Source organism: Cynocephalus volans, chromosome 9 (genome assembly GCF_027409185.1).
Source record: "Cynocephalus volans isolate mCynVol1 chromosome 9, mCynVol1.pri, whole genome shotgun sequence".
Classification (NCBI taxonomy): Eukaryota; Metazoa; Chordata; class Mammalia; order Dermoptera; family Cynocephalidae; genus Cynocephalus; species Cynocephalus volans.
The window spans coordinates 15,184,867-15,201,052 of record NC_084468.1 but is presented as its reverse complement, the minus strand read 5'-3'; the positions used below and the strand labels follow the sequence as shown (position 1 = coordinate 15,201,052).

Sequence of the window (16,186 nt, the reverse complement as noted above, 5' to 3'; positions counted from 1 at the left end):
TCCATCTATTCTTAGTTCAACAAATGTTTTATGGATGCCTACAATATGCTTTTAGGCACTGTGGAAGATTCATAAAGTTTCCTTTCCATCTAAGTGAGAAAAAAAGACTTACATCATCTATTTATTCAATAAGTAGGGTATATTTTATGTCTTATGTGGCATATTATATGTTTTAAGGGGATGGAATGGTTAAAATCATGGTTTTTGTCCTTATGGAGTTTACCATTTCATGGGGGATAGAAAAATGAGTAGGCAATTGCAGTAGAAGGATGAGTGCTATGAATAGAGAGAGAGGTGAATTATAGGAGTGCATAGAAGGGAAATTGAGCTCAGATTTAGGGAATTAGGCAAGCTTTCCTACATTGTCACATCTAAGCTGAGGCTTGAAGGATTCCTAACTATTAGAAGTTGGGAAAGGAGTATTTCAGGCACAGCAAGCTGCATGTGGAAAATTTGGGTGACAAAAGAAAGCAAGCTTATTTGCAACATTGAGTAATTTTATCAGAGCTGAGGCAAAAAATAGAAATTATGGGCTGGGGGGTGCGGGGAGGTGGAAAAATAGTAAAAGATAAAACTACTTAGGGAAGCATAGCCCAAATTGTGAGATTAGCATCAGTTAATGAAAAAAAGTGTTTTAAGCTTAATAGTATCAGTAATGGAAAAGATTAGATTTGAGAGAGACCTTTGAAGTAAAATCAATGTCTTAGAGAGTAGAAGAATAAAGGATAATATCCATGTTTTTGCCTTGAACATCTGGATAGATGATCGTAACATTCACTGAGATATGAGAGTACTCTTAGGGGGTTCCGTTTTGTCTAAAAAAAAATAATAATAAGGGGTTTGAAATGTCAAATGGGATGTCCAGGAAAATATGTGTAGGAAGCAGTTAGGTAATGTGGGTCTGTTGCCAAGGAAAGAGGTCTGAGCTGAGATACAGATTTGGGAGTCATCAAATAATTGAAGCCAAGAGAGTGGAAGAGATTACTCAATATAAGGTTGAAAGAGCCTAGGTTCTCAGAGCCCCAAAGATATAAGGAAAAGAAGAGATATGCACAAAAGGAAACTGCTGAGAGTAGTCAAGAGGTAAGAGGAAAGAAAGCCTGGAGAGTGTGGTGAAGAAAAATGTATTTTAAGAAGGGAGACAACAATAGTGTAATTTGTTGATAGGAAGTCAGTTAAGATGAGAGCTGAAATGGTTCCATGGAACATAGCAACAAGATTTATATCTTAGTGATTTCGGGAGAACAGCTTTGGTGGACTAACAGGGCCAGAAGTCTTCAATGCTAGATGAGTAGTAAATGCAGGAAGAAAAAGTACAGAGAATTAGCACAGAGAGCTATAAATGGCTATGAATGGAAAGGAGAAAAAGAGGTAGCCGGAGTAAGATGGGGTTGAAAACAGGTTTAAAAAAAAAGTTGAGGGCTGAGCCCGTGGCGCACTCGGTAGAGTGCTGCGCTGGGAGCGCGGCGACGCTCCCGCCGCGGGTTCGGATCCTATATAAGAATGACCAGTGCACTCACTGGCTGAGTGCCGGTCACGAAAAAAAACGACAAAAAAAAAAAAAAAAAAAAAAAAAAAAAAAGTTGAGATACCGGTGGGAAGAAGTCAGTGGAGAACAAAAGACTGAAGATACAAAAATGAGATGGCAAGCAGTGGAAATGGAGGGAAGTCCCTGAGTTGATCATTGGCTAGGGGATCTGGGGCATTGTTAGAGAGCTTGGTCTTGACCAGAAGGATCACTTTTCTCTTAAAACTAGTGGGTAGTGGGAACAATACATGGTGATGCAAATCAGTAATTCATGGGCAGAATATTGAGGTATTAGAGTTTGTTTTCTATGAATCAAGAGGTAATGTAATATTATGGTGGGATTGGGTACTGGGTAATGTGGATAAGGTCTGAATAGCTGTTTGAACAGCTAGCTGTGTGGTTTTATCTCAGCAGCCAAGAAGTAAGCTTGGAGAAAGGTGGGCCCTTAGATGTAATAATGGTTGAGTTCAGCAAGTGAGTATAACAGAAGGACAAAGAGATCAAGAATATATTCTTTCTTCTGTGAATAGCAAGAAGCTATATGGTCATAGTAGAGTTCTACAGAATCTTTTCTAATAGTAGCATACCATATAGATTTGGGGGGTTGGGAGGACTAAACCTAATGGGGACTTCAAGCTACCATACTAATAGTACTCATCCTAAAATGTTAAATTTTCCCATAAAAATTCAGAGTTCAGTTGACCCTTTGAATTAGATTCTGAGATGACTGAAAAAAATGTTTAGTTTGTCTGCTTCTCTTGTTTTGTCAACTTTTCTCAAAAATGACTGAATATACATTTTTTTCCATTCAGAATTCTGGTTTTCACACAGGTTTATAGCTGCTGGGTGATTTTTAACTAAGTAATATACTTCATCAACTACCTGGAACCAAATCTAACCATACATCCTCTTTTGATCTTGTTTATGAACATTTTACCACATTTTTAAAACATGTATGATTGAAACAACCCATTGCACAGAATAACCTTAGACATATTGTGTAAAATTTAGAATTAGTTTCCTTATGTGCTGTTACTCAACATCATAATTATCACTTAGTGAAAAAACTATGAAGCATAGAATAGATGACTTTCTAAATTTAATCTTGATAGAAAACCATTTTCAAATGACTCACAGTCATCTTAATCTAGTTGCTACACAAACATTCCAAAGATGAATTCCAAGGAACGCTAGCACCCTAAGGTGCTCTGTGTACCAACAATTCTGTAGTCAAATAAGATAGGGAAGTGCTCAGCTCTCTCCTGTTCTTAATTGAGTCACAGTGCCCCATTAGCCTGTTAAATTCCATTCCCCAAACTTTATATATATCCCACAGAACACAGTTTGGGAAATATAATTGGAAACACTGCTCTACATAGTTTCCTGCTAGAGTTTCTGTATATTTTACTGTGGTATTCTCAGAAAGAATGTAATGACTGTAAAAATAAAAGTTAATTTATATGCTAGATTTATTCCTGCTGTACATAAATTAAGTTAGGATGATTGAAATTAAATTGTAAGTGCTTTATTGCCATTCCCCATTAAAAGAACACCACGATAAATATCGTTAAGCCAAGGATAATCACATTTTGATCAGACTTTTATTTTTGTATATTAGATTTTTTTCATGTTGAGTTAAGAAAGGAAAAGCTGTGGTAGCAGTCCATTCGGGAGGCTTTACTATTACAAACCATGAAAAAATATCTTAGTATGAATTTAGGAAAACATATAAGATTGGGGTCTCTTCAAGTATATTTTTGTAAGTCTTAATTTGGTCAGAACTGGATGAAATAAAAAGGTATTTTAATGTAAAAATTACTCAATTCCCTAATATATTCTTTTTTATATGGGCTTCATTTTGCCACTGTGCTAATTGCCAATGCATAAGTAAAACTATTAAAACTGACTCTGCCACGTAAAGAATTCTAATGAAATCAGGAATTTTTAATTAAAATCCATTCTGTTTACAATTGAGTTTTTTCCCTATCATAATTTCCACAGGAATTGAGTAAAGAGAAGAGTTTTAGGTTTCGAAGAGTTTCTAACTTCTGCCGTAATACTTTATTAAATTATAAAACAGCTACTTTTGCCATCTTTGTTTTGATATTTTCTTAAGCTTTTTTTTGGATATTTTATATTCCATTGCTTTGTCAACCATTACTGACTTTTCAGGATTTGTTTTACTAATTGCCCCATATCTTTCACAGAAAACCATTCAGTTTATTCAGCAAACAATGGATACTCTTTCTTTTGATTTACCAGGCATTGTATTAGATATTAGAGTCACAGTGTAACTCGAGGAACTTACCTCAAAGATATTTCATGTTGTTTTCACTTTGGCAACATAGTATAACTTGATGAAATATAATTTGGTTGATTCACCATACTAATGGTTATAGAGTACAGAACTATTTTCAGACATAGAATTAATTCTCTAAATCTGGAAGTCTGGCCCGTGGCCTGTTTTAAATAAAGTTTTATTGGAACACTGCTATCTATGCTCATTCACTTACATATTGTCTGTTGCTGTTTTTGTGCCACAGAAGGTGAATTGAGTAGTTGCAACAGAGACCATAAAGCCCACAAAGTCTAAAATACTTATCATCTGGCCCTATGCAGAAAAAGTTTGCTGACCTCTGTTGATATCACTACAATTTTGGTATGGTGTGGCTAGAAAAAAAATAAGTTATTGGCTTTTTAAAAATAGATTAAGATCATTCTATCCCATTTATCCCTAACACTCCATTTGCCCCCTCCCCTCTGTATACTCCCTCTTCCAACACAATAGTATATATTTGACATGTTAGTTGTTTGGTTTATCTCTATGGGAGAATATTTGTCTTTATCCAGCAAAATGGTGCTGGGAGAGCCTTGAGCACCAGTCTGTTTTGTGAATCATATTCTCTCTCCAAAGCCTCCTGACCTGCTTTCTCTGTCTGAGGTAAGTTCAAGGGTCAACCTTCTCATCTTCCTTAACCAGCTGCTACCAACTATTAGAAAGAGATTGATTTCAGTGTTTCACACAAGTTCCTGCCTCAAAGTGCAACTGTTCTTTTCTCCTCTTTTCTCCCCCCCCCCTCCCTTTTTTTTCCTTCTGTATATTTGACTTAAGTATTCAGAATTCTTAGTTTGGCTCTCCTGGCTACCATTTTTCCCCCTCATTTTTCTTGGGCAGTAAATAATTTTCTTTGTCATAGAGTAGGATAGGTGTCTGAATGATTTCATCTTGCCATGTTTTTTTCTTGTTTGTTTGTATTTGTTTTCTTTTATTTATTTTTTTAAATTTTTGGCAGCCGGCATGGGGATCCAAACCCACTTGGTGTTATTGTATTTGTTTTATTTTAAGCTGGACCTTGGGTTCTTTTTCGTCCTCCCAGTTCCAGGCAACCTGGAAAATGCATTTGTTTCTCTGTTATGTAATCATAGATAGCTAGATTCAAAAATGAATTTCCTATGTGCCAGGCAATATGCTAAACACATGGGAAATAATGTGGGACAAAACCAGATATGATTCCTGCCCTCGTGGTTCAAGTTTATTAGGAGAGACAGACATTCAGTAAATAATTACACAAATCTGGTAAGTTCTCAGTATGTGGTGGTGTGAGAATTTATTATAGGGAGATTTTATCAAGTCAGGGAAGTGAGGGAAGACTTCCCTAAGGAAATGGCCGTAAAGCTGAGCTGTTAAGGGTGAGTAGGAATTAACTAGGCCAGAAAATCAGTAAGCAGAAACTGAGGCAGAAAATCAGTAGGGTAGGAAGGATTTTCCAGGAAGAAGGAATTGCATGGGGGAAAAATGCTGAGGTGTGAGATTCTTGGCAGGTTAGAGACACAAGACATGGCCAGTGTGTCTACAGTCAAGGGAAAAAGGAGGAGCATGATGTCAAGTGTGGTGGGGATTGGGGATCAAGTGAAGGGGTAGACCAAGCAGGTTCTCATAAGCCATGCTAAGAAGTTTATGTACTTTTTAAAATGGCTTCCCATTGCACTTAGAGTAGAAATTGAAATTGGAAGTGGATGAGGAAGGTATATGACATCATCAGATTCTCCTTTCTAAAAGATCTGAGTGCATTGTGAAGAACTAATGGTGTAGGGCAAGAGGGAAGGCGTAGACCACTATGGTAGCCCAGATGAGAATTGTTCTACTTTAGAACAGTGGTTCACAAACTTTAGCATGCATTGGAATCACCAGGAGGGCTTGTTAAAAAAGAGACTGTTGGGCTCCACCTACAGAGGTTGATTCAATGTGGAGTGGGGCCCAAGTGATACTTACACTGTTGATCCAGGGACCACACTTTGAAAACCACTGATATAGAGTATAGAGTGTTTTAGTAATGGAGAGATTATTTACTAATGTGAGCATAATGTTATAAATTTCCCTCTAAACACTACTTCAGCTGTATCCCACAAATTTTGCTCTGCTGTATTTTCATTAAATTTAAAATATTTTCTAGTTTTTCTTGTGATTTATTCTTTAACCCGTGGATTATTTAGAGGTGTGTTGTTTAGTTTCCAAATGTTTGAGGATTTTCCAGATATCTTCTGTTACTGTTCTAATTTAATTCTGTTATAGGTGTAAAATATACTTTGTGTTATTTCAGTCTTTTTAAATTTATTGAGATTTTATGGTCCAGAATCTATTCAAATCTATTTTAGTAAATATTCTATGTGTTCTTGAAAATAATGTGTATTGTGCTGCTCTTGAGCTCTCTAGATGTCAGTTAAGCAAGTTGGTAGACAGGGCGGTTCAAGTCTTTTCCATCCTTACTGACTTTCACTTTACTTGTTCTGTCCTGGAGAGGAGTATCAAAATCCGCAACTGTGATTGTGCATTTTTCTGTTTATCCTTTCAGCTCTATCAGATTTTTGCTCTTTGTATTTTGAAAAAAATACAATTAGGCACATACACATTTAGAATTTTTATGTATTTTTGATGAATTCACTCCTTTATCATTATGAAATTAACCTCTTTATCCCTGGAAATGTTCCTTACTCTGAAATCTATTTCATGTGATGCTATATTGTCACTTCAGCTTACTTTTCACTGTATCTTTTTGCATAGTTTTATTTTTAACCTATTTGTGTCTTTATATTTAAAGTGGGTTTCTTTTAGGCAGCATAAAGATGAGGCTTTCTTTTTTAATCCAATCTACAATCTGTACCTTTTATTAGACCACTTAGATTTAATGTAACTATTAATATGGTTGGGTTTAAATCAGCCATCTTTTTGTTTTCTATTTGTCTCATCCATTATTTGCTCCTCTTTTTTCCTCTTTTCCTGCTTTTTTTTTTTTTTGATCAATAGAGTATATTTTATTATTCTATTTAATCTCTTGATTTGCTTTTTAAAAGGTGATTCTATAGGGCTTATATTATACATTATTAACTTATCAGAGCATACCTTCAAATAATATTATGCTACCTCATGGATAGCTTAAGAATTTTACAGTCATACATTTGCATTTCTTTCCTCCAAGACTTTGTGCTATTGTTGTCATTCATTTTGCTTCTATAAATATTATAAATGCACATACATTGTTGCTATTTTTGCTTTACACAGTAAACTTTTAAAGAAATTTTTAAAATAGGAAATAAGTATTTTTCCGTGAATTTACCATTTCTGGTTCTCTTTATTCTTTTGTACAGATCCAGATTTCCATCTGCTATCATTTCCTTCTGCCTGAATGATTTCCTTTAGCATTTCTTATAGTGCAGGTCTGCTATTGATTAATTCAAACAGTTGATTACCAATGATAAAGAGATGATCTTAAAAGCATCCAGAGGAAAAAAGACATTATATATGGAAAAGCAAACATAAGAATGACAGCACACTTATCTTCAGAAACAATGCAAGCTAAAAGACAGTGGGGCAACATCTTTAAAGTACTAAGAGAAAAATATGGCCAAATTTGAAATCCATATTCAGGAAAAATATCTTTCAAAAACAAAATTGAAATAAAGGCTTTTTAGACATAGAAAGGCAAGGCTCAGTGAAATAATCACTGAATTTCATTAGATTTATCAGTGTGAAGGTCACTGGTGACTTTGGTCAGTGCTGTTTTTCATGAATTTAAAGTAATGGAAGCCACAATGAAGTAGTTTAAGGAATGAGGAGGTAAGGAAATGGTGATAGCAACGATAGGATGACTAATGTAATCTAGCCATAAAAGTGTTGACTTAAGGAAAATGAAAGATTGAGTGGTTTTGTTTTTTAAATAAGAGACCTTGCACTTTTCTGAACATCATAATGAGGATCCAGTTGAGAAGAAATGGTCTGTTATTTATCTATTGCAACAATAATGCTACATTACAAACCACCTCAAAACTCATTAGCTTAAAATAAATAAGCATTTATTTCACTTATGAGTCTATGGTTGGCAAATAAGGCTAGGATGTTCTGATCTTGGCTGGGCTCCTTTATATGTCTTGGTATTAGCTGGCTATCTGATGGGACAGCTTATCTGCTCCACGTGTCTCTCACATCCAGCAGGTTAGCCCAAGCAATCTCTCAGGCTTTAGCTTCCATCATATTTGCTAACATCCATCAGCCAGAGAAAATCACATGGGTGAGGCAGAATGGGAGGACATTGCAAAATTATAGGGCAAAAGAGTGAATTTGGGCTGGCTGGTTATCTCAGTTAGAGCGTGATACGGATAACACCAAGGTCCAGGGTTTGATCCCTGTATGGGCCAGCTGCCAAAAAAAAAAAAAAAGAAAGTGAATTTACTAATGGGTGAAGAATTGGTGCTATATTAATGCAATCAATTCGATGATATATCCAAAAAAAAAAAAGGAAAGGATTATGATCACTGATAAGTTCTTGAGAAGGCAGATGGGAACAGCGTCCAAAAACATTCTAAATCATGTCAGGCTCTGCAATCTTTTACATTAGTTGGCATTACTTTATATCAACAACTTGATAAAATTGCTTTTAAATTCACATTATTAAAATTACTATTTTTATTCTTTTTTAAATGTAGCTGGATCCTATTTATATGTTTGTTGGGTATTTGAATGCCTATTATACTTAAAATACTGCATTAGGCATAGTTTGATTGCATTGCATTCATTCAATATACAAGTTCCTTAAGGAAATTCAGGAAGTCTTTTTGTTCCTACCATGATCAAGAATCATTTCTAATTGCATAGCAGTGTAAGCTATGTTCATTGATTTCTACAGATAACTGGTTTTGTGCCCTTGATCTAACTATTATTTCTTTCATTCCCATTTAACTAAAAATTCAGGTAGATATCCCATTTCTCAGTAGAAAACTATTCTATCCATTATATATGTTTTCTTGTGAATTCTTGATTTCCATGGTTTGCTCTAACAGTCATAGCACTTACTGGTCATTAAGCACATACTAAGATTGCACCAATGTGCCAATCTTTGTGTCATCTTTATGTTTTAAAAAAAATAAATATAAAGCAATTTTCCTGAAATTGGTTGTAGTAAATTGCAGATCTAGGATTATAATCCAAGATTATCAGACTTCAAAATCTCACTCTTAACTACCATGTTCTTCTGCTCCTGCAAATAATCACATCAGGTAATCATAAGCAAGTCATTGAAAATGTTTGTAAAATCTGAATCTACCAAGGCCTTTAAATTCATAAGTATCCTACACCAAAGGAAAATTTTACTCTTCAGATAAATTGTCTTTAAAAAAAAAAAAACAACTATACAATCTAATTTGTACAAAGTTGCCAACCAAGAGAAAGGATTTACTCAAATTGTAGACCTAATGGTCACCGTGGCAGACCACATTTACCTGGCTAAATCCTATGGCTCTTACATTTGACCCCTTTTAAGCTCAGAGTTTCAAAATTAAACTGTTATACTGTCTACACAAATTAAATCATTGTATTATATGTCTACAAAAATTATAGGAACAACCTAGTATGGTGGACATTGCAGAAACAATTTAAATACCTGTCATATTTTCTCTGCAATAAAAACACATGTACCTTTTGATTTCCTTACGTTTTGTTAATAGTACTAACGTTAAGTCACATTCACTGAGTCCTCACTATGTGTCCAGTCATTGGGCCAGGAATTTTACATGCATTCTATTCTCTATGCCAAATGCTTTACGTAAACTCATTTAGTAATCACATTGCCCGTAGGTGTCCACTTTGATTATCTTCACTCTCCAGTTAAATTGAAGCTTAGAAAGATTAGGGAATGTGCACTCAGCTGGTCAGTGACTGGACTCACGATCAGAACTCAGGCTCTACAGATTCTCTCCTTCTGCCACAATTTACTAAAATCCTCATCCTTAAAGACCTGTTTCAAATGTTTCTTCCCTGGTTTCCCCACTGTGCTTGTATTAATCTTTCCCTTCTCTCTTATCCCTTAGTCCTTAGTTACTTCTTTTATGTTTATTGCAACTACTTTTTTATTCTGGTAATTTATAAATTCTTTCTCTCTCTGCCTCCTTACCAAACTGCAAAACCCTTGAAGACAGACACCATCACACTCTTTTTATATTCCTAATATATGTAGGACCACATGGACCTGCTGATGAACACGTGCCGGCTTGGCTTGTTTCATGGAAAGGGCCTGTACCTAGGCCTCCTGGAACCTAGCAACCATCAAAATCAGAGTCCAGCAGACCAAGAACTCTTTGTTTTTATTACTTCTTATCACATCAAAAACATGGGAATACATTTGTCCACTTCATGAAGGTTCTCTCATCTAATTTTGTACCCTATCATGATATTTGGATAGATTTGTTGAAACATCGAGCTGCAGGTTAGAGCTGAGCCACAATAGCTAGTTAGTAAATTTTTACTGTGTTAACATTTAGGAAACACCATTTCCAGAGAAAAGTAAACCAGTCATCCAGAATTTTGAGTTAAATAGATGAGTTCAAACTTGATGGCATCAGGTATATTATAGTGACTACCGGAATCCAATTTATCTGTGCATACTGTTGACTTCTTTTTCTCTTTGAAAAGATGTACTTTTGTTCCCTGAAACTCTTGATCTAAAGAATACTCTTAATGGTAGATGTCAAAATCATGACAGTCTGTGCCCTAACATTTTGTTTTCTTTGAAGAACTGAAAGATATGAGGAGCAGCAGCTCCTTATTCAGTTAGTGCTGGGAGGAAATTGCATGCACTAACTCTACAGCTCTTCTGGATAGGGTTGTGGCTATAGCCCTTAAGAATATCGTTCTGTCTGAAACCTGTAAACCCAATGCTTGTCCATTAATCTCATGTGCTGAGTATTCTGAAGAAATAGATTTGTGAGTATTAAAATGAAAACGAGAATCATGACAGAATTACAAACACCCAAGAATTAGTATGCAGGGCGGGTAATAGATTATAGTCCCTGAAGACTTCATTTATTAGTTTTAGACGTGGGTAAGTCATTTCACTTTACTGAGCTTCAGTGGGTGGTGGTGGTGATCGAATGAGGTTGTGTAAAAAAGGCTCATAGCTCAGTGCCTGTGGCATGTAGCAACTGTTCTGTAAATGATATTATCAGACCTATCATAATCACATCAAAATTTATTGTTTCCTGCGAGCTGGCTAGCTAACATTAAAATTTATTGTCTGTATGACAGAAATGAACCATCACATATATCCAGTGGTAAGCAAAACAAGTTTAGATTATTAGACCTAGATATATTAAGTTTTTATTTTTTTGTTAGAATTACCAGTAATCATTAAATCACATATGTACATACTGTATAAACCTATTCAGATGGTGGAGATGGGCTCTATCTTATAGGGTCTATGAGATTACTAAGTATTGAAAATAGGCTTAGATGTCTAGAGAACTATTTGAGATTGCCTTGCCCTTGTTGAACCCTCATATGATAGAGTTAGAAGAGGCCTTGATTATAAGTAACTCTCCTCCCACTTCCTCCTTTCACCAAAATATGCTATGTCAGACTAAATCATTGCATTTGAATATTGCTCCTTTTGGTTTTTAAAGCATTTTAACTGCTTCTCATTAAATCATCCCAACAACTATAAGGTAAGCAGAGGTGTCTTTTTTAATTTTTTTATTTTTTTTTCCCTCTTACAGATGAAGAAAATGAGGCTGAAGGAGGTTAAGATTATTTGTCTAAGATCATAGGCTGATTATTAATATTGTCAAAACTTGAACCAAGGTCCTTAACATTCTTTTCCCCAACTCTTTACTCTCAAGTGTACCACAGTATGTGCTATTGCTGAGCTTTTGTTAGAAGCCAGGATATGGATATATAAAGCCACTTTGTCAGATGACTTATAATCTAATGATATAAAACAGAAGACATGAAATAAAAGACCGATAAATCTGATCACACAGAGTTTAGAATGGATTCATGACAAAATCACCATAAGCAGGTACAAACAACTAATAATAAGCTGGGCAGGGTGCAAGGGGAGTGGGACTACAAATCACTATGGAACAAAGGATTTATTTAACTGCACATCAACAAGAAAAAGATTATCTCAACTGGCAAAGAACACAGAAAAGGAAACGAATGGCTTCTGAAATAGGAAAATATGTTAATCTTCATAAAAGATCTGCAAGTTAAAAACAACGGCATATCACTTTTTAACCTATCAGATTGTCAAAGATCCTTAAGTGTTAATATACATTATTGGTTAGATTGTGAGGGGAGAGACATTGTCACAAATGGTTGGTCAGAGTGTATAATGGTATAATGGACATTTTGGTAATAGCTATCAAAATTTTAAAATCACTCTTTGACTCAGCTATTTTACTGCTAGGTGTCAACTCTGTAGGTGTACTTGCACACATACTTAAAGAGACACAAGAATATTCATTGCTGTTTTAAGCAAAAGATTAGAATAGCCAAGAAATCTTTCAGTTGAGAACTGATTAAATAAGTTATGATATATTCAGAGGGTGGAACTCTATGTAGCTGTTAATCAAGTATTCATTGTGGAGATATGAAACAATATCCAGAATATTTATTGTTAAAAAGCAAGATACAGAACAGTGTATAGAATTGTTTAGGGGGAAAGGAGATAGTACATATCTCAATGTGAAGAGTATCTGGAAGAATACACAAGAAAATGGTAACAGTTGCCACAGAAGAGGGACTGGGAGCAGTGATAGAGTTCATGGTGAAACATTTTGTACTGACTGATTTTTTTTAATATTGCAAATGTATTACCTATTTTAAAACATGCAAAAGAAAGATTGATTGAAAATTACCTCAAGAAAAGTAGTGGAACACTCATCTTCCACTACAAACAAATGTATAAGATTATACCACAGATTCCTAACCTAACTAGTCAAATTTTTAATTTCCTGATATAAAGGAATATACATGAAAAATTCCTCTAGATCGCAAACTCTTTGAAAGCACAGACTTTGTCTTCTTTATCTTTGTATTCCAAAAGTACTTTTTAATGGGTACTCAATAAATGCTAAATAATTTCATTGGCTCATTGAAAGTGGAATTGAAAGGTGCTCTGGTTAAATATTAGATTGTAACCAGAGAACCACGTTCTTATATTAGTCCACATCTGGTTTTAGGACACCCTGAGAAGTAGTTTATTCTTCTATGCACTTAATTTCCCTATCTGTTTAAAAAAAAAAAAAGGTGGGGGACTGGGGGGGGTTAGAAAGATTCCTTTTCGTTGTAATGATCTAATTGGTTCCAGCCCTTCATAAGATCGCTACATTTTCTTGTTAGTATCCTGTAGATCAGTAATGCCCAAACTTTGCACACCCACTAGTTTAAGTGTAAATTTATGAACTAAACATGTCAATCTGTATATTATTAGTAACATTTAGGTCTTTTCTAAACTAGTTGATACTCTTCTCCCAAATGTGTATAGTTTTATGCGTCCCTGGAGTCTGTGTATCCAAATTTGTTGTACACCACTCTAGAAAAGTAACTTAAAAAAAAAAAACCCACAATAATGTAGTTATTAAAGTATTATTCTGTGATGAATACATCTTTGTCAAATAGCAAACAAAGTTTATTTGTGACCATGATTTGTTCTGTGCCTTCCCCCATTTTCTTGTTCGGAGTTTAATGCTCGGTGTACTCACTCATCTGCCAGGCTATTTTGATTAATGTAATTGTATTCTTATAGCTTGCCTTAGAGTTTCTCAAAACGGTAAACATCAAACACTTTTGCTTTGAAAATACAATAAAAACTTGAAGACTAGTAGTCATGGAGGAAGGAAAAAAACTGCTTTATGAGTTTTGCTAACCTGAAAAACAAAAACTTGAGGTTCCCAAGGACCTCAGTCTGTCAATAGTAATAACCAATGGGAATTTTTTTGCAAATATTGTGGTATGAATATTGTATTTTGCATCTCTTTCATTTGTCATATATCAAGCCATAATTTACTTTAAATATATTCCTGTTAATCAACTCTGTTTTGGCTTTAAGTGATATACTATTTTGATGAGTAATAAGCCACCTTTTTTTTTTTTTTTAATCTAGTATCTATTTATAAAAATTGAAACCATTCAGTGGAACTGGGACTGTTTCCCTGGGGAGAACCCAGTGAGAACATGCTAGCAGTGTTAAAACATGGTATATAACAGGTTTGGCTTTTGAATGGCAAATGGGTCGTTCAGTCAAGAACGCAAGGAGGGATCTACTGCAGCCTGAAGGCTGCCATTTCCCAACTCCACCAAGTCACGTAAATACTAGACAGCTCATTTTCCTCACTGCTAATTAAGATTTGTAGTCCTATGGTAGGAGAAAGTTCAGGAGTGATGTAGCCCAACTTTACTAACTAGTTAAATGTCAGATGAGCTAATGTATAGAGCTGTTGAATGGTTTATATACACAGGGATTCACATCTGAAGATGTGAATTGACTATCCCAAATAATATTTAAGATTACATATAAGGTACACTAGCTACCCTTTGGACTCTCAAGTTTCTGTGATTCTAAAGAGTAACACTTTGTCCCAGATGTTTTATTATTCTTATGTTTATTGTGTTTTTATTGAGCAGCTGTGTACTCAGCAATGTGCTTTATCTCCATAGATGAGAATGTTAACATCCTTTCCCTCAGATCTAGAAGAAATAATCAGACTATCAGATATGAAGCAATAGTGATGAACCCATAATTCTTCACAATTAAATGCAATATCTTTTACTAAGTACTTAGAACATGTTTAGAGATGTTGTGAGATGTGGGTCAAGCCTTGAAGCAGGGGTAAGTTTTGGTTAAGCAGAGAAGAAGGCAAGATTCCCTCAGTGGGAACAACATTCAGGAACAGATGGTACTGTGCTCATGAGTTTGTGGAATAAGACCAGTCTGCCCAGAACAGAGGGTGTGCATTAGGGAATAGTGTTGAAAAGATCTGATGAAACTAATATAAATCCAAATAAGCCAGCTTTTCCATCAATATAAAAATTCCTTGAAGTTGGTAACCAGAATAATAAGTATCATGTGGATGCCACATCAAATAGCATATGTTCCTCTGATGGGCTGGCCACTGTGTAGTCTGGACAACTTGACATTCTTCTCCCATCAAGAGGACTATTTTTCTAATCCTGATGACTTAGCCTCATCAGAGAGCTAGTAGACAAGCATGAGGGAAAGAACAAGGGCTGTATGCCAATCCCAGGCCTGTGACTCTATGACCTCAGGTATATTTGTACTTAACTCTTGGAGACTCACTTTAATATATATACACCAACCTTGCTTGGTTGATGTGAAATTCAAATGCTATTAATGCATGTGAATGTGCCCAGAACATAATAGGCATTCAACAAATAATTCCTTTTGGCAAAGTGGTCTGATCCTGTTACATTAAAGGATATTAAAAGGGTTGAATCCTGCCAGGATTATTTAACTTTTAAGATAATGTCTTTTCTGATGTATATTGATGTCATCCATATATGCAGTGAAGTTTTTTGTCCAGTGGTATCTGACCTCTCAAGTCATCCAGCATTCAGTTCATTAAAGAGGTGAAAATGAAAAAACACTTGTACTTTCAGGATGATAAATGCTTTGTCTAAGGTTTAGAAGTCCCAACAATACAAATACTGAAGTTTCTTTTACAACGTTGATCATTTCTTTGAAATTAAAATAAAACTAAAATGTCTTACACTTTTTTTTCCAGCATGCTACAAATGAAAACTGATGAGAACCTGAATTTGTCTGATGGGAATACAGCAAGTTGTCCTTTGAGCCCAATTAAGATGTGCCTTAATCGTCCCATTGAATGGAATCTGAATTTGACAGCAGCGTCTCTAGCCAGCTGTACAGTTCATAACCAAAATCTCAAAAGTGAAGAGAAATAGATCACAGTTCTTGCACTATTTTGTACATCAATATTCTTTCTGCTGGACAATGAGCACTTACCAATTGATCTTGAAATATTTCTAGTCCTGTGATTGGTCTTTATATTAAATCATTAGCATTAATCATTTTGATTATATTATTTGTATGTTTTTTACATTTTACATCAGACCATTGTGTAATTTTGCAGTACAAACGAATTTTGATGTTTCTCTTTTTAATGATATTTTGTGAATTTTTATGCCCTAAGTTTAAATACATAATTGTCCCAAGTTTTATTTCTGTGCATAGTTTTAATATAAAACACATTGTGATTTAGAAAGCTAGTATTGTAAAGATTTGTGATGATGACCTGACCCATGAACAGCTGTACAGCAGGTGGATACCAACTACCTCGAAGCAAATTGGT

General features: G+C 35.0%; 1 protein-coding gene across 2 annotated transcripts in view; it reads left to right on the top strand.

The window, feature by feature from the left end:
* Positions 1-15,828, top strand: part of LCORL (ligand dependent nuclear receptor corepressor like) — a 180,383-nt gene extending 164,555 nt beyond the window's left edge. The window contains exon 7 of one of the 2 annotated variants that reach the window (XM_063107882.1): positions 15,599-15,828. In XM_063107882.1, coding sequence (XP_062963952.1) covers positions 15,599-15,779 — 181 coding nt within the window. In that variant the 3' untranslated portion in view covers positions 15,780-15,828. The remainder of the gene's footprint in view (positions 1-15,598) is intronic. The other variant, XM_063107877.1, reaches the window with a different exon arrangement.
* The last annotated feature ends 358 nt before the right edge of the window (positions 15,829-16,186 follow it).